The sequence below is a fragment of the Alligator mississippiensis genome, chromosome 1, assembly GCF_030867095.1.
Source record: "Alligator mississippiensis isolate rAllMis1 chromosome 1, rAllMis1, whole genome shotgun sequence".
NCBI lineage: Eukaryota > Metazoa > Chordata > Crocodylia > Alligatoridae > Alligator > Alligator mississippiensis.
The window spans coordinates 211651120-211675677 of NC_081824.1; the positions used below are offsets into that span (position 1 = coordinate 211651120).

Consider the following 24558-nt stretch of genomic DNA (forward strand, 5'->3'; position numbering starts at 1 on the left):
CACATGCACCCCATGTACACATGCACACACACTATACCCACATAAACACAACCCCATGCACACATACACACCCATGTACATGTGTACACACACTATACATGTATATGCACTATACGCACACACCCATGTACACACACACACTATACACACCCCATATACACATACATACATATACACCATGCACACATACACACACTGTGTACACATGGGTTTTTTTGGCAGGGGGAGGGTTGGTATTTTTTAATAAATTTGCATCCGAGGCCAAATTAGCCAAAACTAATTCCAAATCCAAGAGTCCAGAACCATAAGTGGCCCTACTACCAGCAAATATCCTCCACCTACACCTGGGGCTTCAGGTGTTTCCAAAACCTTTCGCGGGCATCCTACTTGCAGGCCCGAGCCTGGAGGCTCGGGGTTCAGATGCCCCTGGGTTTTGCTTGTCCTTAGCCATATGGCCCTCAGAGCAAGCAAGGGAGGAGACTCCCATTTCCATAAAGTGGGCTTAAAGCTGCTGCACCTTGGAGGGGAACTGAACCACACCAGAAAAGCAGTTCTCCTGTGGAGTGATGCAGGAAAATTTCTTTTACAGACAGATACATGGTATTTCGCTTGATCTGAGCCTTTAAGAGACGTGCACACACACACGCTATACATGCATACACACAATATACACACACCCATGCACACGTACAGACACTATACACCCCCCCATGTAGACACACCCATGCACACATATCCACACACAAACACGCCCCATGCACACATGTATGTATGTATATATATACACACACACACACACACACGCGCGCGCGCAGCGGCTGCCGGGAAAGGAGGCGGGAGGCGGGGGCGGGGCGAGGCGAGGCGGGGGCGGGCCCGGCCCAAATATGGGCGGTGGCGGCAGCCGGTCGCGTCCGGCGCCGAGCGAAGGGTGTGCCGGCGTCACGTGCGTGGCGGCCATGAAGGAGACGTGCGGGTGAGCGTAGGGCCGGGCCGGGCCGGGCCGGGCCGGGGGGAGCGGCTGCGTCACGTCCCTCGCGGGCAGGCTGCTCCGCTCTGCCCCGGCGTGTTCCCCGCGCGGGGGCGGTGCCCGGGAGGCGCCCCCAGTGCAGGCGAGCGCTGCCCCGGAGCCTTCGGCCCCCGCCGCCTGGCCGGGGCGTGCTGAGCTCTGCGGCCGGCTGCTGGGCAGGGCCACGTGCGCTTGACGCCCTTGATTTCCCCCCCTGCCATCCTTTGGTTGGTGCTTGAAGCCCACTCCAGCCTGGAGCGGGGCATGAGCCAGTGCCATATCGCAGTGGGTAGGAGCTTGGTCAGCTGCGGAGGAAGAGATGTCCATGTGTGGTTCAGGATGGCAGTGGTTGGTGCCAGTCTGGAGCCAGTTGCTGTGGAAGACCCACAGCATGTGAAGGGTGTTTTTCTGTTAAATCTGTGGGCTGAGCTGTGTGGGTTGGGGTCCACTGGCGTCCTAGCTTGCTGGGGTGCTGGAAGGTGGTGGAGGCTTGTGATGGTGCTTACAAGACAGGGCTATCTGTTTTTGAATGGCTGAGAACTCAAGCCCGTAGGTAGGCTGCCTGTGCTAGCAGAGTTGAGGTGTGGGTTTTGCAGAGCACCCAGATTGAGTGGAAGCTAGAATGGCTGCCTGCTCCAATGTCTGATATGCAGGTAAAAGAAATTATGGGGTTATATGGGACTTCTGCCTCAGAAACGTACTGAAAAGTGTGTGCGACTAATTTACTAGAACTTGGAGAACACATAGAGTAGTAGGACTGGAAGAGACCTCCAGTGGTCATCTAGTCCAGTGTATCTCAACCCATGGGTTGTGACCCAAAAATGGGTTGCAAGAATATTTGAAAGGGTCACAGACAAACTTTAAAAAAATGGATCAGCAAGCTGTAACAATGGATTGTCCTTTAAAGGAGAGAAAAACATGGGAAACCCTAGCTTTTCCCTTGCAGGCTGGCAGAGATCCCTGCCTCACATACCTACCCCTTGCTCCACACGGGCTTGGGGCAGCAGGTCATGAGTGAGGGGCACTGGGCTGGGATAGGCCAGATGTTTGTTTATAAATGGGTACTGGTACAAAAAAGGCTGAGAACCACTGATTTAGTCCAACCCTGTTCCTGAGATGGGGTCATCCTTAGCCAAACCATCCTGTGCTATCCACAGTCTCAACCCTGACACAACCCAGACCTAACACCCTAACCTGCCACAGGTAAAGCAAGAGAATCAGGCCAGCTAGTGTCCTGCTTCTATGTAATGTAAATATATGCTGAAGAGATCTGAGGTAGAGGGACTGTTCTTGTGCGGAGTTGTTCTTGGCTTACTAAAAAAGGGTACTGCACCTTGTGTCAGACAAGAACTGGTAGACCTCAGTCCTCAAGTTTGCTGTAGGCAAACAAGGGACAGTCTTGTGAAGTGTTAGTCCTTTGAAAGGGCTAACTCCCCATGGTGGGTGGAGAAATAAGCAAAGCTGACTAGGAAGAAAAAACTGAGAATTGAGTTACTGAAGAAGGATGTAGCTGAAAGGTCACAGTTCCCTTCCCAGTTGGACAGGAGACAGATCCCTGCCATTCTTGACATTCCTGTCCAAGAATATCTCGAGCCCTGCTGCTGAGCTGCTCTTTCCAGTTCATATATTGTGTGATGGAGCTCTAGCGAGTTCTGCAAATGCTAGTGTCTCCACTTCTATAGATCAACAAATTGGTTTGGATTTATTGTTTCTTGCAGGCACATTCTTCCACTCTGTCCCTCATCTCCAGCTGGTCATGTATTTCTTATTACCCAACCATTTCCCTTCTGCTAATCGGGGACAGAGATGCCTCTGCTACAGGTGCCTCCATCATGCTGCTAAAGGCTACCATTTCAGGAGAAAGCAATGGAAATTCACTGTCCCAAAACCTCATTTAAAGTCTACACCAGTGGTTCTCAGTCACCTTCGACTTGAGGTACCCCTTGTTTGGCTTGAGGCATCCCTTGGAAATGCCATCTCTTAGCATTTGCTCTCCCTGTAGTCAAAACAAGAGTTGTTCTTCTGTTGCAAAGAACTCAAAGACCACAGCAGGTCAGAATGTATTGAATGCTGTGGATTCCCATTTGAAATCTCTTGGTTTACCTTGCAAATTATGTTTGCACCTCCAACAGTGGTAACATTGTGTGGCATCCTGGGGCACCCTTGAAAAAGATCTCAAGGCACCCCTGGGTGCCACAGAACCCTGACTGAGAATCAGTAGTCTAGACTGACCCACAATTCCTTTTACCTTTCCACAAATGTGAACTGAAGCTGTACCTAACTCTAGTTCCTAGCTTCCTGGGATTTAAGATGACCTCCTACACTGAGCAATGCCCTAGTTTGCGTCAGACGAGTACTTTTTCCAACCATAAAGAGTAAATGAAAGGGAGTTTGTGAGGGTAAGGATATAAAAGCCCTGTCTTAATATGATCAAGTAGAGTTTAATTATGTCTTCATTGTGGCATTAACGTGGGTCCTTAGATTTGTCTTGAGAAAAATGTGTAGACAGAAGCATCAAGTTCTGGTGTACTTTCAGTCCAGGCTAGCTGGCCTCTCTGGGGTCATGAGCTATAGGTCCTGTGCAGCTTTAGTTGGTTTGGATACCTACCCATTTTTCTGTGCTCCAGTGCTTATAAATCAATTAACTAGGAAACATCCTGAACCTTGATTCAAAGAAACATGAACTGTGTTCTCATGCATTCATAGTTGAGTGCAGGTACAGCTGGGGTGGAGAAGGGTATGGCTTGCTGTGGTACCCACACAGTGAAGATCTGAACTAAGCTTGACTTACACTTGCACCTTGTTTAAAGAAGGCCGTGTCACTGAAGGCAGGTGCATATGTTGGGTTGTGATAGGCACAGATTATCCATAAAGTACTTATGTTTTGAAGCTTATTCCTGTTTCTCAATTTAGGGAGATGTTGGTAAGTGATTGAACTGTACTAGTGGCCGTCTTGCAGACACTTTAAAGTGTTTGTACAATCATGGATTTTTCAGAGTAACCAAGGCCATGGTAATAGCCTCCTAGGATGTTGTGCACATATGGTGAGAGCAGTTGCTCTTGTTCGTTTTTAGCTAGGCTGCAACCTGGTTTATAGCTTTATCTCCATATAATAGAGGATCATTATTAGGGGTTGGGTTGGAAAGGGGTAATCTGAAAAGTGGTATCCAAAGTCTTATCTTTAAAGTGTACAATTGTTGGCATTGGCTATTTCATATCACTGTTTTCTTCAACAGGAACTCTAGGCTGGAGAACCAGCCTCAAAGGCATTATGGAATAACATCTCCAATTAGCTTGGCTCCTCCTAAGGAAATAGATTATATTCACACGCAGAAATTAACTGAAGCAATGAAGCCATTTGGAGTATTCGAAGATGAAGAAGAGCTAAATCATAGGTACAACTTCTAATATTCTGGAACAATTTTTTTGAATAAACTTTAAAACAAAGACTAACAATGCTTCTTGTTTCAGGCTAGCTGTTCTTGATAAATTGAATAACTTAGTCAAAGAATGGATTTTGGAACTTGGTGAGAGTAAGGTAAGGGTTTTTAGAATTCTAATTGCAGCACTAGGTAAGAGTAAAAATGAAGAAGCATTTTCTTTTACTTCCCTGCCTTATTTTATCCTGCAGATGCTTATATCAAATTCAGGATACCCCTCTTTTCCATTCTTCAACCCTCCCCCTGAAGAAGAATAATAAACTTCTTATCTACATATTAGACAGTAAACTTGCAACAATTATTCAAGTAAATGTGGAATATTTTAACCATCTAGATGTTTAAGCCTATTTTGGTGGGTTTTGGGTTGTTTTTTTTTTTAAATGAACTTATAAATTGGCTGTATCTGTTTTAAGCTTGATAATGGGTAGATCTCTGGTTAGCCATAAAATATAGAACACGAGAACTTCCTCCAAAAGAACTTTCTGGGAAACTCACTTAAAAGCAGCAGGTTGACTTTCTAGGCTTGAGCCAACAAATCTGAAATACTCAGTCTAGCAATGAAATAACCACTTGTTTCTAGTGCACTGGCTGCATCTAATTCATTCAAGTGCTCTTCAAATTTGTGTAAATGGACACCTACACTTTCTGCACTCCAAATGCATGTTCTGGACTACTTTAGTTGAATTTTTTTTTTTTAATTGGATCAGCAGGTAACTCTGTAGTTCTCATTTTTTAGTTGGCTGGTGAGCATATTGCAGTTTCCTTAAGGTAGCTAGGATGATATCACATAGATAGGGGTTCCCAACCTTTTTATGCTGGGGACTGGCAAACTGCAGACCAAAAGTGACTGGAATATTGCAGATAGGCAGCCAACCCTTTTTACACACACCAAGTATAGAAAAGGGGGAGGATGGCTGCCTGTCTGCAATTTGCCAGTCACTTCTGGTCTATGGCAGCCAACCCTCCTGCAGACTAGCAGCCAACCCTTTGCGGCCCAGTATCAGGAACCCCTGATATAGATAGTTTCTCTGCTTTGCTTAGTGGTAGATAGGAAATTGTGGCACTGCGCTCAAAACATCTTAGGTGTTGTAACTAGCAGGATGAAGTGTGACTTCATTTCAATCCTAACTACCAAAACAAGCTGGCCTAAGTTAACTTTCTCCTTTATAATGTTAATCACTTAAAAGTTTTAGATCTTGGCTTCTAAAGTAAACACTTAAATTTTGTATTTCTGCTCTATCTATAGAATCTTCCACCTTCAGTTGTAGCAAATGTTGGTGGCAAAATTTTCACATTTGGTTCCTATAGGCTTGGAGTACATACCAAAGGTAAAACTTTAATTCTTTCTAGTCACAATTTCTTTGTTACTAACTTAGTTGTTTAACTGACAATTCATGAGAGATCTTTTTGCAGGAGCTGACATAGATGCCCTTTGTGTTGCTCCTAGACATGTGGAAAGATCAGATTTCTTTCAGTCGTTTTTTGAAAAATTAAAACATCAAGATGGAATCAGAAATTTAAGAGTAAGTTTGCTTTTCTACAGAAAAATGTTCCATTTTAAATTTTTGCTGTTAAAGGGACATAGTCAATTTAACTCAGAAAAACCCAGGTGGCAGATGACCAAAATCCAGTTTCTCTGGGCACTCTTTACATGCTGTTGCACAAAATTGTCTAAAATGCTAAGTTTGAGAAGTCGGGCAACCAAACTAGAGCGTTTTGTGTGACTTGTCTTCCTCCCTGGTATATATACGTTCATAAGAATTTTCAGTATGTAATTGCGCTACTCTTTTCTTTTTCTCTTTGGGAATTTTGTCTCTTGCACTGGGTTGACCTCTTCTGGCCATGAGTCAGATTTGTAGTAATGACTTTGTCTGTAGGGCCCTGCCCTTATTGCTATAGAAGTTGGAAGAGGCATGATGAATAAGGCAGGAGTATGCAAGAGGGGAAGACCCCCCATGTTTTTAAATATTTTTGGAGAATGGGATTCTTTTCCTGCTTCTGATACGAGTCATGTGATTTTTTGTGTAACCTCAGCAGAGCTGAACTTGAGACTGGCATCTGACTTTCAGAAATGGTCAGTGGTGAATTTGGTGGGAGTAATGTTTTGAACATAGCCTAACTTTAAGGACAAACTAGCACCTAGGTGCATCAGACTGGGTACTCAAAATCGGTTCAAGTTTTTTACTCTGATCTTTAGCTCAGCTGCAGATTTTTAAAATGTAAACTTTGTTTGTTTGTTTGTTTGTTTGTTTGTTTGTTTGTTTGTTTGTTTTAAATAAAACTCTTCCTTTTGTACATTGCAGTGAAGATGACTTTAAATACTTTACAAAAGTCATTGCCTACCAATAGTAGTTATGGGCTTATGATCCTACCTGGCAACCAGCCGTACACCAAGCAACTTAACTTTTCTCAGTAACTAGTTAAGATTGTTCAGTAAAACTTTCAGGGAATGAGGTTAAGCCTGCTGCTTGTCTGCCTTTCTATGGCTTGTTTGGAACTTGCCTGGGCTTGTTGGCTTCAGACACAGGAAATCTGCAGCTGCATTGCTGCAGTTCCCTATTCTCGCACCCACTTTTTTACACTTTGCATGATAGATAAAGTGACTCATGTGGCTTCAGCTGCTTTAGGGCAACCCTGCAGTTAATCCTAAATATCACAGTATGTGGATACTTCTGAGCTTCATAGCTCACTTATGGGCAGTTTTTCAGTGGACATTCCTGTTGGGCCTTGTCTCCCGAGTTGTTAGGCATCACATGGAGTCAACGAATCAAGGCACGCATTGCTCTTCAACAGCTTTATTCAAAATGGAGGCAGCTTCAGGCAAGCTCCAACAAATCAGGGAGCAGCCGCAAACAGTTCTTTTCATATTTATACACCTTGGTTTATACTTATTAACACTTTGTCCTTCCTTTATTCCACCCTTATTCCTTCCCATCTTAAGCTCTGCCTGTGTTTTACTGTTTATTTCATTAACATGGAATTACCTATGCATTGTACTTATTTACATGTCTTTTTGTTATGAGCACATGCCTGAGAGACTGGCCCCTGCTTCTCTCGGTCACTTACAGTCTCTTGCTGACTTCCTCACCATCTCCAAGGTCTTACTTCTGCATTATCTCCTAACAATAGCCAGTGGTCTGCATCCTGTTTTTTCTTGCACAGTGAGCTGTATATCTTACAACAATACTATATTGTTAGGAAAATGCTTGCCTAAGTGTTTTGCAGTGTTACTTTTAAAATACCATTCTGCCTTGTGGTTAGCAGCTTGCTAGGCTACAGGCTATAGCCTTTTATTCAGCTGCAAATCCAGTGCTCCCCGAGGTTCAAATACTGTCACCCTAACAATTCCCATGACTTTATTGCATATCCATGCTTTGCTCTTAGAGCCTGTGAAGAAAATGTCTTTATCTCATGCAATTGAATCTGGCAAGGATCCTGTTGGGAGAGAATTGAATGATGTGATCAGACTAGAACATGCACAGGCTTTATGCCACCTTCATTTTTGTGTGCGTCTTGCCTTTTTTAAGTGCTTGATTGACCTTCATTTTAAGAGGTTTCTGAGAGTGTAGGTATGGGTATGCATCTTCCTAGGCTTTAAAATAGCAAATTGGAAAAAATCAGTGCCATGACACTGACATCCATACAATTAACTGGCAGAGTTCGAATCTGTAGATCCACCATAGGGATTTCTATCAAGTGATTTAAAGGAGTCACATAGCAGAAGCTGTCTAACATCCTTCCTGTAGATTTGAGGGGAGCTTAGTGAAACTTTAAAATAGCTGGCTAGAACTAAGGCCTTTTCTGATCCTCTGACTTTTATCAACAATTCTTACGCATGGGAGAAATAGGAAGCAGTGGAAACATAATACAGCCAAATGCTAAATAAAAGCTCAGTTGTCTTACAAACTAACTAGATCAATAGTTGCAGAAATTTCAGATGAATGTGACTTTGACACTTAAGGAAATACTTACCTGAAAAAGTAATAGCAATTTCTCCCCTCCCCCCATGTAGCACATTTTTGATGACTGAATGAATACTTGACTCTCATTATAAAACTTATAATGACACGTGTTGATACTTCTTAGCTGTCATTTGATAGAAATAATTGTCAGATGTAAGCTGGTCATAGCAGACAATCAGCAACTCTGTTCTTCATGTCAGCTGAAAGGACTGTCTGTCCAGGACACAATGACTGGCCTAAGTATTTTATTGCATATATCTGAGCAGTTTAGCAAAATGAACTTGAGCCAGTATGTTTAGGTTTTGATGAAACTCTCCTCTGCCCTCTAAACTCGGGAGTAACAGGGTAAGCCAGAAGGGGAAATGTAGCAATTTTAACAATATGAAACTTACCCATCCTCTTTTCCCCCCCCCCCCCCCTCTTTCTTCACAGGCAGTAGAAGATGCATATGTACCAGTTGTCAAGTTTGAATTTGAAGATATTGAGGTAAGAATTGGTTTCTTAATCTGTTGTTTGAAATATGGGTTATTTGCAGTTTGCTTTGGAACTGAATGGTTTAACAGAGCCTCTAATCCTGTGCACTGACACTTCAGGGAGATTTGTGTTTGACTTTGGTGACAGTGTTCAAGAAGCAAAGATCAGGGTGGTAGGGATGAAGAAAATGTGTAGAAGTCTTTGTTTTTTTTGGTGTGTTTGGTGGTTTGTTTGTTTGTTTGTTTCATAAAACCCTACACACCCTGCCTGACTGGCAGTGTCTGCCAGATGCAGGAGTTTTTTGATAGTATACTTTATCTGAGGGCCATCATGTATGGATGCAACTTGCTTAAAGTGAATCATTGGAACATTACACCATCAAAAGGTCTTAGAATGATATATTGTCTGAAATTTTAGCTCTTCATAAAAAGTAACAATGAGCACATGTACATATGCGCTTTACTGCAGAGCTGACTAATTAGCTCCATAGTAAAGTGTCACGGTCTACATGTGCACCCCTATTAAAGTGCAGTAAATTAACTAAACTCCACTGTAGGGTAGCATTGTCCAGGACCAGTACTATCCTGCAGTAGAGTAGTTGTATGTTCTGAAATGAAGATATAGATGACTGGGGCTGGCTGGGGCACAAGGGTGCTACAGCCCAGCACTATATAGCATCCTTATGTTCCAGCCAGCCTGTCCGCAGACCTGGGCTGGCAGGCTGACTTCCCCTGCACCGCCCCCTCCTTTCCCTCCAGCCATGCCTCCAAGCTCTCTGCCAGCCAGGACTGCTTCACACCAGCTCAACCTGCTGTAGTCCCAGGTGCATGTGTAAACTCTGCACCCAGGGCACAAACTACTGGGGTTTATTGCTACATGTTAATTGCACATGTAATATTGTTCACAGTTATGCTTAAATAATCTAAAAATTAAATTGTGCTTCAGGAGACACTAACTATTACTTAAGCTGTTGAAAACCTCTCATTTTGCAACTTGTGTTCCTTGAGGTGCTTCTTGTTTCTGGTGTCTAAAGATACTGGGCTTGCAGTACAGCTGGCCTGATTGCTGCACAGGCAGTTGTGTGTACAATCAGCTACTGCTGTCAGGATTTAAAACAAACAAAGTCGGAAGAAAGGACAGAGTAATAGTACTGAAAGCTTTGTACCTCTGCAGATGCTCCTTTTTAAGTAAATACTTGTTTTTCAAAGTGTAGAGTATCTGACGCTTCGTACTCTCTTGAAATATCACTTCCAAATACTGAAAAACAGCTATGTAGCTGTGCCACAGCGTACAGCTTAGGGCCCACATACTTCAAATTGAGCCATACATAAGACAGTTGTAACCCAAAACTACCTTGAAATACCCATTTCCCTCTTCCAGTTCCTTTGAGTGCTGGAGGTCTGCAGTCTCTGTCAAGATGTTCCTGCATGCAGGAGTCACGTATACAATAATACCCTGATGGTGCCACTTGTAGTGGCTCCCCATCTTGATGACCCAGTACAGCATTGTTGAGGATTCACACAGCTAGGGAGAACTTGGACTGCTCTGCCCCAAGCTGCTTTAATAGTCTGAAGAATTTGGTCCCAAGTAATGCTGGCTTGATGATTTAAAGACTTGCTCCTTTCCACTGAAGTTGGAGAGGAACTGTTTCGTAGTCAGCACAAAACAAACCTAGCATATGTAATATCACACTGATGATCAGTGTGGAGAGATTCTCCCTTACCTTTAGTGACAAATAATGGAGCTGGCTGAATTATTAAAAATGTGATTTTATATTTTTCAGGATCCCTAACTTATGATAAACAAGAAAAAACCCTTTTTCTCCACTGGAAGAAGGTGTGAAACAAATGTGATACTTCCAATATTAAGGAACTTTTGGGAGATTAATTTCTTTACAATTCCAGAGCGATCCGTCTTTATGGGTTGATTTGTGAATATTTCTGAGATGTTGAAAAGCAATGGTGTTTTAATGGTCTTGGATTCAGATTGTTTAGCTTAGTGTACCAGCCACTGATTAGAATGGTACATTAACTTTTTATACTTTTCTTTTTAAGATTGATCTTGTGTTTGCAAGATTGGCTATACAGACTGTGTCTGATAACTTGGATCTTAGAGATGATTCACGCCTGAGGAGTCTGGATATAAGATGTATACGGAGCTTAAATGGTATTGTAAATGTAACTTATTTATGCAACCTAAGGAGCTTTCCTTTTTACACAAAGCAAATGATTTGGTGGGTTTATTGGGGGAAAAAAAAACCACAAATACTACCCAAACCAGATTTTAACAAAATATAGTGATAAAGCTAATGTATAGATTTGTAAAGTAGACAGGGAAAAACTATTGGCTAAGACCTAAGCTGGCACAGTGATGGGTAGGTTTAAAAGTAGTTGTTTTTAGGAAACAGGATAAATGTCTGTTCATGCCCATTTTTTTTTAACTTTGTACCAGTGCTATTGACTTACCCTTCAATATTTGAACCCATTTTTGCCCTTTCAAATGTGAATATGCTATATAAATCAGTAGTTCACACTGCTGCATGTAAATTAAGGAAAACAAAGCAAGGGTGTGGGAAAAGAGTGGCAGTGGTGGTTCAGAATGCCTAAACACTATTACCTGGATTACAGGTAAACTTGCAGGTTGGATACTGGTAAGAGGCGAGAGAGGTCTACAAGCAAACCTTTAATTGCTTATGTTCCAAAACTCTACTCATGACAGCACAATATAGATTTTTTACATACACTGGCTAAAGAGGCTTGAGAGTAGGGAGGAGGGTGGCAGCAAGCCTTCTTGATTTTGCTGTTCACATTTTTCTCCAGCCTATCTCCTGTATTTATAGATTAATTATTCTAATAAATGTTCTCTGATTCACTTCAATTTAACGTTTAAGTTTCACTGACATTTTTGGGACTCACCTTTTAAGTCTATAAGGTATCTGGTTCAGCTGTCATTTGGGATTTATGCCCTTGGGGAAGTAGAAAGATTGATTTGTTATCTCTTTCCTTTCTCACCAGGTAAAGCTGCTTGCTACCATCTGGGGTTTTTTTTTTTGTTTGGTTTTTTTGTTTGGTTTTTTCTTCTCTTCACCTTGGTTTACAGTCTTCACTGATTAAAGCTGCTTTTTTAACAACATAACTAAAACTTTAACAAAACCAGCATCTAATAATTTGGTTAAATCAATTACTGCTGCTGCTACTACTACTACTAACATTTTAAGATAAGGCTATTATATACTATATTTGGATTATTTTATATAGTCTCATAATATTTTGTTTCAGGCCTTGTGCTCTGCTCAATTGGAGCTCACGCCTGGTTTAGTTGGACATGCTGATTGCTTCCTTTTTGCTTTAGCCACACTTCTGCAGCTTGACCTAGGCCCTTTGGAAATGGCCAAGGTTGGCAAAAAAACCCCAAACCAACCCCAAAAAGGCCTCGCTGCTCAATCATCAGTTTTGTCAAATAGTCTATGGCTCTCCAAAATGGGAACTTGGCTTCTAAGTCCTCTTCTGATCTCATTCAGAATGGCCGTTTACTTAGTTAAGTATGGCTTTAATCTAAACTACGCATTTTGTGCACAAGGAAGTGGTTCATACTGGAGGTTACTCTTGCATCCCCTAGCTGTAGTAAACATGGGCTTCAGCAGGTCAGACTTGGGTGATGGCCAAGTTATGCATGTTGGAAAAAGAATGGCACTATAGAACTGTAAGGTGGGAAACCTAGCATTGAGACTATTAAATACAAACACTTGAATCTCTTGCAGGTTGCAGAGTTACTGATGAAATTCTCCATTTAGTGCCAAACAAGGAGAACTTTCGGCTAACACTTAGAGCAATCAAACTGTGGGCAAAACGTAAGTAGACTACCGAGTCGGTCTATCTTGCCCTGTTAGGACAGGGGAAGTTCTAGGTTCTTGCTCTGAAGGCAATTGAAACAGTCTGGATAAACACAGCTTTGAAAACGGGGACCAAAATTCCTTCTCTCAACTGAGTTCCATAAGCATTAGCATATAGTTAAGGCTCTCGACTGCTTTCCTTTTAACCTCATGAATCTTGTATTCATTTCTGCACAATAGTCCTGCATTTAAAGGAGTGGAACAAGCTCCAAGCCTAGGATATAACCTAGTAGTGTTGGGGCATTCTCCTGGGAGATGTGGCATTGTAAATATAAGTATTTCCAAAGGTGTTCTGAGATCTGGTTTGGCTTTAATGCAAACAGTCAACCTGATTGCATGCCTCAGCTGCTTAATTTTGCTTAGTTCAAAATATCAGTGACAGGAAAATCTTTGGGTAGTGCAGTGTGTGCACATTAGTGCATCTCTTGATATGAAGAACTTTTTTCACTTTTTTTTCTATAGTTGCATTCCAGCTCAAATCTGCCTCCACAGGAGAGGCCCCTGATAGTGTTACCATTTCTGAATCAACATTCACTTTCATAACCAGTTACAGGTTTTCTTACTTTTTTTTCAGTGAAACTTCAGTCGGTTCTAGTCTCTGAATAAGATGTGTGGTGCTGTAGCCCTATGTAGCTGGGGTTCAGAGTTGCTGAAGCTGAGTATAGCCTCTGTCCAGATCTACTATGACTGGGAGCTGAGCTATATTATGTGTGTACACTGATAGAACTGTAATTCAAGCAGTTAAGTTGTTATTGTTGCTTACTGATGGCAAAACCCTTTGTCATTGTTCTTCATGTAGTCGGTCTCAGGCCCCTGTAGTCAGGCCATGATGGGGAAGTACTGAGTTTGACGCACCTTTCCCAGCTGTGCAGGGTTCGGTGTAAATATCTTGAAGTCACGATGGATCTGAAAAACATGGGCTGGGTCAGCTCTGGGAAGATGGATTTTTTTTATATTTTTTTTAATAGAACAGGGCAGAGAACTTTCAGGATTCAAGTGAGTGTTCTGTGGGACTGTTGTTAGACAGCTGTAAAAAAAGAAAAAACAAAACACTGGCAGCATAAAGAGGAGGAAGGCAGTCTTGCTTGCCTAGCTAGCCAGATTAGTACAGCTTTATAGCATTCTTGGAAAACATCAAACGCCTCCCTGTTGGATAAGAGAAACTGGAATTTTTCTTAGTTTTGTGGTGAGAATAAGGAGACTTTGGTTGTAGGAAGTAATTTGGTTAAAACCAGTTACGTAACTCTAGTAAACAAATTTGAAAGAGAATAGTCTTTATTCTTTCATGATGTGCAACTAACTAACTCGTAAAATGTATCCATTCTAGGTCGCGGAATTTATTCCAATGTGCTGGGATTTCTTGGTGGTGTTTCTTGGGCAATGTTGGTAGCAAGGACATGTCAGCTATATCCAAATGCATTGGCATCTACTCTAGTTAACAAATTCTTCCTAGTTTTTTCAAAATGGTAAGTGTTGCTGTCTATAGGAAAAAATAACCTGTATAAATACAGATTTGTCTAGTAAAAATAGCTGTACACTTGAAATTAGTCAACACCTGCTGTTAAGATGTTAAGCACTTTTTTAAACCACCTTAATTTGTATAAGAAAAGACTAAATCATTTGCAGTTGTTACTGCTTGATCTCTCTTGTATAGGGAATGGCCCAATCCTGTGTTGCTGAAACAACCTGAAGATAGCAATCTAAATTTACCAGTCTGGGACCCTAGGGTATGTAGATATTGCATATTGTGCTTAATTAACAATAATTTTAATTCCATACTAACTGGAATCATTTTAATATCATAGGTAAACCCATCTGACAGATACCATCTAATGCCCGTAATCACACCAGCCTATCCACAGCAGAACTCAACATATAATGTGTCTACGTCAACAAGAGCAGTCATGGAAGAGGAGTTCAAACATGGTAAAGCAGTTTAGTCCTCCTCATACCCTGATAGCCTTTTTAAATCAGTTAAATATATGCCAAGTAAAATCATGTTCTGCTCTTTAATGACATGAAAATACATTACTATGTAGATTACTTATTGTTTTATGGACCAGTTCTGCCCTGGCAAGAGAATGGAAAAGTTATTTGTAAAAGTGAGAAATAGAAAATTTAAGTTTTGGAGCGGTATGGGTGAGATGACCATGTTTCTATGATGTATTGAGATTAGTGTAGCAGATCACCTAGTCTTTTATAGACCAAGCTTCTGTTAACTTCCCTGCTCCTCCCCCATTTACTTATAGTACAGAATAACATCTAGCTCTTGGCACATCCATAATGCTCAAAGTTTAGTACCAGTAGTTAGATAGAAATAAATGGGGCTGTCCTGATCAATTTGCCTGTGGAAGTATAACATAGCAAACTTCTTTCTTTCTTGTTTAATCTGAAATGCAGGTCTTGCTGTCACGAATGAAATTCTCCAAGGAAAATCAGATTGGCCAAAGCTCCTTGAACCGCCAAACTTCTTTCAAAAATATAAGTATGTATGGAATCTATTTGCTTAATCTGAAATATTTGCAGCTGCAATACAGTTGGAATAAGATTTTACTTACTGGTTAAAATGGAAAGATTTTTTTCCTAGTTGCTAATACTCGCATGGTAAGGATCAGAATTAAGGATGGATAAAATGGAGGAAAAGGTTAAAAAATTATCAAGACACTGGAAAGAGAGGAGTGAAAAGCGTTACACAATGGCCAAATCAAATACAAATTGAAAATTTGGAATAAGTGGCTAGGTAGCAGATGCCAGAAATGGCTGTGGTTAGATGCTGTTGCATTGGAGCTTCTGCTAATATATCCTCGATTCCTATCTTAATATATGAAACAGTTATTCTTCTAAGCTTGACACAGTGCTTAGCTGGAGAACCTGCTTTGGTTTTAGGCTTCATGCTTTTCAGCAAGTGCTTCTTTCTGGATTCCCTCTCTATATAAGAGTAAGTCTTTAAAACCTGTAACCTGTGAGGAAAGGTTGAAGGAATTGAGTAATCTGAAGTAAAAATTGAGCAAGAGACACAACTCTTCTTTGACTTGAACACTTCTGCTTTATAAATGAAAGTGATTACTCAGCAGCCAAATTGAACGGGTAAAGGACAAGAAGAAATTGACTTAATTTTGCAGCAAAGATGATTTAGGCTGGATACTGGGAAACTTTTTGTTTAGAATAGTGAAATGTTAGAACAGGTTTACCAGGTATGTTGTGGAATCTCCTTCAGTTTAACAGATCTGATTCTGCCTCAGGGTGGAGGGGGGCCTGGGTAAGATCTAATCTCTTGAGGTCACTTCTGCTTTCATGAAAAGGGAGACTTCTTCCCTGCTCACCCTCCCATTCCTATCAAGCATGTGAGGAAGTATTGACAGTAAGAGCCGATAACATAGTAAGTAAAATGGTTTTTCCAACATCTGGTTCAAATTTGAAGTAAAAGCAAATTAGAACCTTGTTTGCAAATTGAAATGGTCAAGCGGCTACATTAGATTTATCCAAAACACTACATGAATTATAGTACTACTTCACCTGGGTGAATGTATTGAACATACAGGTACACATCTGAAAGGAGGAAGTCATTAGCTACACATAAGTAATCCTAAAAAATAAAATACTGTATTAGTTTTGCAACAGTAAACTTTCCAAGTTACATTCCTAAGGCTTTTACAATTGCTCCTTAAGCAACAGTGTAATAGTATTTTGGATTCTGGCCAAGTTGCAGCTGTGCTAGCCTGTATACAGTGGAGGATCCTAAGGATTATAACTTTCGATTTGTTTTCAGTATAACTTTACACTGGGTAATGCATAGATCTTGAAAAGTTTGTCAACAAGTCCTCATGGTCAGAAGTCTTTGAACTGACTTAGCTCATTTTCTGTTCTTTGGGATCAAATTTAAGATTGATAAAGCTGAGTCCGTGGTTTGACTATTTTCAACATTTTCTAGGCATTACATTGTGTTGACTGCTAGCGCCTCTACTGAAGAGCATCATTTAGAATGGTAAGTCTCTTTTAAGAGTAAACCCAAAACTTAAACAAGTGAAAGTGAGTTGGCCTCTCTTCATTGTATAAAGAGTAAATGGAACATCAAACCCTTCATTGCTTTTAACTAGTGTAGTTAATAGCAAGTTGCATATCTGTTCATTTTGAACACTTCAGGAAAGCCTCTGTAACATTCCCAAGAAAATTAGTCTTTTTTTATCAAAACAAAACATTTTTGGAGTTCTTCTCTTTTTGGGAAGGAGTAGCTGCAGACAAGTGCTGACAGGTCAGGTCAGTGATATGCAAGAGGAATGATGTTGCTTGTAAAAGAGATGCTATTAAAAATTTGAATGGTCCGTTCATCACAATTTGCTGTTTTTACATATTATATTTATTCAAATATAAGACAAGGTTTTCCTCACTCCCTCCCCCCCCCCCCCATGTTGATGGGGGTAGGGGGCAGGGAAGACCCTCACTTCACATTCTCATACAAGGGAACCACACAAAATACATTGTTCATCACTAAACTGCTTCCAAAAGCAGCATGTGCTCAGTAATGGAAACCTCCAAGAATTAGACTGTATACCTGGCAAACTGTAACAAATTTATAAATTTTCCATCAATACAATCACACTGTTGAGGGGTCGTCATATAATCAGGGTTGTCCTATGTTTGAGTAAATTCAGTGGTGGCTTTTACAGAAGTATGATCAGTGAGGGTTTTAAATGATTTGGAACATGAACAAAGAAAGGCAAGGAAAAATGAACTGCATGAGTAAATTTGGTTCCAACTTGAACGCTTTGAGTCATAATTGGGACTCGTTAATGTATTTGGCTTGTGATGCAACTGTTGAGCCTCTTCTGAAGTAACATTCTTATCTCTTGATCCAAATGTAACCTTTCTCTTTTTATTTGGAATCATAAGTTTATATTGGGGCTTACAATTACATTTTACTCTAATTGTTAATTGGCTATCTGGTCAACATTATGTAGTCTGCTCTTAAATGGACCTGTTTCAATAATCAGCTTTTCTTCCTGTGGTCTAGGTATGAAGTTGCACTTAATGAAGTCTAAACATTAGATTATTATAAATTAGCTCTTTTCCCATTTAGGTTTTAGCTATTGGCTAAGTCAGTAGCATTCCTTTATTCAGATCAAAGTCTTATTTCAGAACTGCAGGCAATGACAATTCCAAGATGGTAACTGTAAACGGAGCTTTTTAAGTAGGTAACTGAAAAGTTTAGTTTTCTGGAACTTCGCAAGATATACTGAGGTGGGGGGAGAGGGAGGAGAAGAGAACCTTCTAAGAGCAAACGGTGATTTGAAGGAAGAAAAATCACTAACAGAATAATACTGCTTGCTTCTAACAAAGTTCATCACTGACAGCCTGACTACCAAAGGTAGCAATAGCTGGTAATTGAGATGTCAAGCTGCATATTCCATCCTCCCAAATTTAATATAATTCCCAGTGTACTCTTAAAATAAATAACATTTGTTTATTGGAATACCTGGGCAAGTAACTTTTTAATGGCTTCTTAACTTTAAATCTTTGGTTTTGTATTAAGGGTGCCTATAACTGTGGTCCATATTTAGGGTTGCATTAATACCATATCTACTTGAGTAGAAGACAGGGTGGTCATCATTGTCATGGTGTCCTCTCCCTCCCTCCTCCTCCCCCTGCCCCCAGTCAGCATGGGGGTGGGGGAGAGATTTCATAGATTTCATAGACATTAGGGCTGGAAGGGACCTCGGAAGATCATCGAGTCCAGCCCCCCGCCCAAAGGGCAGGACGTCAGCTGGGGTCGTAGGATCCCAGCAAGATAAGCATCCAGTTTCATCTTGAAGGTGTTCAATGAAGGCACTTGAACAACCTCCGGTGGCAGGCTGTTCCAGACCTTGGGGGCTCGGACAGTAAAGAAATTCTTCCTTATGTCCAGCCTGAAACGATCTTGTAGTAGTTCGTGACCATTCGTCCTCATCATCCCTTGGGGCGCTCTGGTGAACAAACGTTCCCCTAGATACTGGTGGTCACCCCTGATAAACTTGTAGGTGGCCATCAGATCACCCCTGAGCCTCCGCTTTTCCAGGCTAAAGAGCCCCAGGGCTCTCAGCCTGTCATCGTAGGGTCTGCTTCCCTGACCCCTGATCATGCGCGTGGCTCTTCTCTGGACTCTCTCAAGCTTCTCCACATCCTTTTTGAATTGTGGAGCCCAAAACTGGACGCAGTACTCCAGCTGCGGCCTCACTAAGGCCGAGTACAGGGGGAGAATGACGTCCCGGGATTTGCTTGAGAAGCATCTATGGATGCAAGCCAGCGTTTTGGTCGCTTTACTAGCCACAGCATCGCATTGCAGGCTCATGTTCATCTTGTGGTCAATGATGACCCCCAAGTCTCTTTCTTCCATAGTGCTAACCAACATAGCACTGCCGAGCCTATAAGGATGCTGCGGGTTTTTTTTCCCCAAGGTGGAGAACCTTGCATTTATCGGCGTTGAACACCATCAGATTCTCATCCGCCCACTTGCTGAGCCTGTCCAGGTCAGCCTGGATCATCCGCCTGTCTTCTGGTGTGGATGCTTTGCCCCAAAGTTTGGTGTCATCGGCAAACTTGGCCAGCCCGCTTCTGACTCCAGTGTCCACATCATTAATGAAGATGTTGAACAGTATGGGTCCAAGGACAGAGCCCTGGGGGACCCCACTGGTCACAGGACACCACGATGAGTGACTTCCATCAATTACTACCCTCTGGGTCCGACCCCGGAGCCAATTTTCCAGCCAGTGGATCGTGGGGGACCCAAGGCGACAATTGGCCAGTTTCTCCAAGAGACGATCATGGGACACCAGATCGAAGGCTTTTTTGAAGTCAAGATATATGACATCAATCTCATCTCCCTTGTCCAGGTGATAGGTCACCTGGTCGTAGAAGGAAATGAGATTGGTCAAGCAAGACCTACCCGCAACAAACCCGTGCTGGCTGTCCCTTAAGATGTTGGCGTCGGCCAGTCCATTAAGGATGGCCTCCTTAATAAACTTTTCTAAGATCTTCCCTGGGATAGAAGTCAGGCTGATGGGCCTATAGTTAGCCGGATCCACTTTCCTCCCTTTCTTGAAGATAGACACCACATCGGCCTTCTTCCAGTCTTCGGGCACTACACCAGAGCGCCAAGAGTTTTCAAAGATCCGCGCTAGAGGCTGGGCTATGATGCTCGCCAGCTCCTTGAGTACCCTGGGGTGAAGATTGTCAGGGCCGGCTGACTTGAAGGTATCCAGCTTCTCAAGATGTTCCTTCACAAAGTCAGCATTAATGGAGGGCAGGGGATCACCCTCACCCGGACTTCCCGGCCCTGTAGCAGGCACAGGCGTCCCATGGGGCTGATGAAAGACCGACGCAAAGTACCTATTTAATAGGTTGGCTTTTTCCTGGGCGTCAGTTGTCAGTTGCCCCATCTGGTTCAGCAGGGGTCCAACTTTGCCCCTGCTTTTCCTCCGGCTCCCCACATATCTGAAAAAGGACTTTTTATTGTCCTTGATGCTCAAAGCTAGCTGGAGTTCAGTTGCAGCCTTGGCTTTCCTGGTCTGCTCCCTACAGGACCAGACCAGCGCAGAATAATCCTCCTTGGAGGTGACTCCCATCCTCCATCCTTTGTAGGCCTTTCTTTTAAGCCTCAGGAGATCTGCTAGGTCCCTGGAGAGCCAGGGGGGCTGCTGTGCCCTCTTGCTGCCTTTCCTCCGAGATGGAATAGACTTAGTTTGTGCATTGAGGATCGCTCCCTTGAGGAGCAACCACTCTTCTTGAACTCCCCTCTCCCTGCGGTCACAGTCCCTTAGGGCCTCACTGACAAGCCTCCTGAGCTTGTCAAAGTCGGCTTTCCTGAAGTCAAGGACTTGCGTGTTGCTGACTGACTTGCTAGCTTTTCGGCGGATGGTGAAGGTGATCAGCTCGTGGTCACTGTCACCCAGCTTCCCATCGATCACTAAGTCGCCGACTAGGTCCTCCCCAGTAGCCAGCACCAGGTCGAGCAGCGCTGTGCCTCTCGTTGGCCCATAGACTTCTTGAGTCAGGTAGAGGTCATCCACGCACGAGAGGAAGCTCTGCGACCGCTCAGATTTTGCTGAGTGATCCTCCCACGAGATGTCTGGGTAATTGAAGTCACCCATGACAACCATGGTCCTGGAGCAAGCTGCCTCAGCCAGTTCCTGGGCAAACTCCTGGTCTAGCTCAGGACTTTGGGTGGGAGGTCTGTAATAGACTCCCACCATTGTGTCCCCTGAGCCTTGTTCCCCACGGATTTTAACCCAGAGGGTCTCCAGCCGTCCACCCTGGTCGCCAATATCGGCTTGCAGGGACGCGTAGCTTTCCTTAACATAGAGAGCTACACCCCCGCCCCTTTTCTCTACACGATCCCTCCTGTACAGGGTATAGCCATCTATCCCCGTGGTCCAGTCATGGGTGGAGTCCCACCAGGTCTCCATGATCCCTATGACATCGTAATTGTTTGCCTTAAGCAGGAGGACGAGTTCCTCCTGTTTATTCCCCAAGCTCCTGGCATTTGTGTACAGGCAGGCAAGTGCCCCCTGGGGGGCTCCTTCCTTGCCCACAGATTTTACCAGGGCTGGGGCTGGGGTGGGCTCCCTTGAGTGCCGTGATCCGCTGGCTTTGCAAGGATTGTTCAGTGGGCCAGCAGTGGCGGTAGTCCCCCCCGTCCCCCAGCGGGCTTAGTTTAAAGCCCGGTGGAGCAGGTCAGCCAGTCTGGCTGAGAAGAGCCTCCTCCCTAGGGGAGAGAGGTGGAGACCATCTCTTCCCAGCAGCTCGCTGCCTCTCTCGCCAAAGAGCGGGCTGTGGTCATGAAAGCCAAAGCCTTCCTGACGACACCAGCGCCACAGTCTTTGGTTGACCACATAGATCCTCCTGTCCCTTCTCAGCCCATAGCCTGAGACTGGGAGGATCGACGAGAACACCACCTGTGCCCCCAGACCCTTAAGCCCCGCTCCCAAATCCCTGTAGCGCCTCATGACCTGGCTGGGAGTGCTCCGAGCCGTGTCATTGGTGCCCACATGAATAAGGAGCATGGGATAGTGGTCTGTGGGTTTGAGGAGCTTGGGGATCCTCTCTGCAATGTCCCGGATGCGGGCCCCTGGGAAGCAGCAGACTTGCCGAGCTAAGGGGTCAGGGTGGCAGATTGGCCCCTCCGTCCCCCTCAGGAGGGAGTCTCCCACAACAAACACCTTACGTTTTGTCTTGGGGAGAGCAGGGGCGGGAGTTGCAGTTAGGCCCATGTTGCCTGTGGGGGCCGGCAACTCAGCAGGCTCTGCTGGGGCAGCAAGAGGTGCGTACCTGTTGCTCAGTTCTGGCGGGGGAGGCGCCTTGGTGCGGCGGGCCTTAGGGCCCTTGACCACCTTGGTCCATGCCCCTGGCTGGACACAGCAGGAGGTCCCAGAGTCCTCCTCTGGCCTGGTGGGAGACTGTGATCTACCCTCTGCCTCCCGGGGGAGAAGGGCCTGGTAGTAGGAGTCTATCTCCTACTCGCAGTCCCTGATGGCACGCAGTCTGTGGACTGTGGCCTGGAGCTCCTCCAGCTGGCGTGCCAGAGACCCCAAAAGGGAGCAGACCCCGCAAGGGGAGGTCGCCATGCTCCCAAGCCCCAGAGCCTGAAAAAGGGACAGGCAGCCCCCGCAGCCAAGAGCCAGGGGCTCCGTCTGCGTGGAGCCCGGAACCAGGGGCTCCGTCTGGGTGGCCGTCTCTGAGGTGCCGGGGGGGGGGCCGCAGAGCCCGAGGGGACCCTCGGGGTGCGGCGCGTGCCCATCCGTGTCCTGCCTCTGGTAGGCTGGCTATGGCTGGGACTGTCTACCCTGGGGGGTGCGCAGGCAGGGTCCGGCGCCCTCCCGCATGCCCTCCCGCACGAACTCCGCGCTAACTCACGCGCCGGCAGAGAAGCGCGCCTGTTTGTGCAGCCTGTTCGTGCGGCTCCGGTCGCTTGGCTCCCTGGGGGGCTGGGCGAAGTAGGGGCCTGGGCGGGGCTTGACCTGGCCCGGCTCCACTCAGCTGCCGCCTCCCACATACACACTAAGGGGGTTAGCCCCTTCTCTCCACGGGCCCCGCTTACCCCGGCTGCGCTGGGGGTCAGCGGGGGGCTCCGCGGCTGCTGGAGGGTTTCTGGGGGGCTTCGGGGAAGCGGGGGCGCAGTGAGCTTTCACCCGTGCGTCTCTCGCCGCTCCCGCGTCTAACTGGGCTTTTTCCCGGTCGGCGGGCCCTTTTAAACTGCGCGCATGCGCAGTGGGCCTGCCGTCGAGGAAGCTGCGGGGAGGGGAGGCTTCTTATTGCATACAAAAAAGCTTATTAAATATGTTATCCATCATTAAACTGCTGCCAAAATCTGCTTGTACTTGGCAATGGAAACCACCTGTGAAACTGATAAAATGCACCCAACCCTGAGCATGACTATATAAAACAACCTGCTGCATCTGACTAGTGCAGCTCCACCCTCCACAAGGTTGGACTGGGCTGGGTCGCCTTGCACCTCCTCTGCAGATAAATTTTTGTGGGATTCCAGGACTTGTGACAAGAACACCCAGTTCCAGTCATGAGCAGGAACTAACTAGCACATGGATCCTTTGGTGCGGGACAGGGGAGAGTGTTATCTGGAATATGCACACAGACTGAGCAGTGCTCTTCTGTGGGGTCACCATGCCTTAAAATGCTGTTGTTCACTGGGCTGGGCCCCAGTGTCTATATGGTAAAGCATGAGCTTTTTAGTCTTGGACTAATATCATGCATAGTGGCTATCTCTACACTAGATGCTGCTGCATATAAACAAGTACTAAATAAATGACAGGAACTGGAGTTATTGCACAGTAGCCTCTTTTTATGATACTGTGCAGTAGCCTAATACTGCTGTGGAGTAACATCGCATCATGCTTTCTGCCACACAACACTATTGTGCAGTAGTCACTGGCTACTGCACAGTCGGTGTCTTGTGTAGATGCAGCCAGTTTGTATTATATTCAAGGTGGTAAAAAAGTGCTGCCTAAAATGTTTATAGAGTACATGTGCTAAAACTTGCAGCAGTTTTCAAAGGAGGTAAACTGCATCAATTCTAGATGAACCAAGTCTATGGGTTCCTGTAGTAATTTGCCCCTCACTTCCATATGCTCAGGGAGAGCAAGGTCTGACAGTAAAGTAGGGCAACAGGGAAAAGAAATTGGGGGAGACGAGGGGGCTACCTGACCCCTTCCAGATTAACTTGCCCTGCTGTAGCAGTGGGAGGGGGACACATTCAAGGCAGACCTCCAATAATTAGATTCTGTACCTGGAAAATTTATAACGTTTTCATATATGGAATATAACTTTTAGCGGGGGTTGCCTTAGTCAAGTAAATACAGTACCTGCCCTTCCTCTAATACAAGCTGGTTTCTACAGGATTTTGTTCTGGTGGCGGGGGGGTTGTTTTTTCAAATTTAGTATTTAGCGCTTCTGATTTTTGTTTCTCAGTGTAAGGACTGAAATTTGGCTCTAGTTCCTTTCATTTTTTTTAAGGCTCACTCTTGCTCACTCATGCTCTTGCTCTCCCAATAGTTTGTATGCATTTTTGTTTTATTCACAGACACCAAAGCCTTTACCATACTTCCTTCAGTGTTCCCTTTGCATGCCCCTCTACTAACCACCCTGTTCTAGCATTCCTACTTCCAAATACACTATAGTAATTGGTCCTGGGAAGAGAATTCAGTAAAGGACAATGCAGTGTTGTCATCTGTAGGAAAACATCATTAAGCTGACAGTTGTGGTAATAGCAAAATGTCCAAGTCAAAAGGGGGACTTGTA

General features: G+C 44.3%; 1 protein-coding gene across 5 annotated transcripts in view; it reads left to right on the top strand.

The window, feature by feature from the left end:
• The first annotated feature begins 878 nt into the window (after positions 1-878).
• PAPOLG (poly(A) polymerase gamma) overlaps positions 879-24558 on the top strand; it is a 34024-nt gene continuing 10344 nt past the window's right edge. For 2 of the 5 annotated variants that reach the window (XM_059719550.1, XM_059719557.1), the window contains exons 1-13: positions 879-973; positions 4243-4401; positions 4478-4544; positions 5693-5774; positions 5860-5969; positions 8841-8894; positions 10937-11048; positions 12643-12732; positions 14102-14240; positions 14429-14501; positions 14580-14700; positions 15175-15259; positions 16706-16759. In XM_059719550.1, coding sequence (XP_059575533.1) covers positions 885-973; positions 4243-4401; positions 4478-4544; positions 5693-5774; positions 5860-5969; positions 8841-8894; positions 10937-11048; positions 12643-12732; positions 14102-14240; positions 14429-14501; positions 14580-14700; positions 15175-15259; positions 16706-16759 — 1235 coding nt within the window. In that variant the 5' untranslated portion in view covers positions 879-884. The other 3 variants (XM_059719574.1, XM_019500811.2, XM_059719563.1) reach the window with 3 other exon arrangements.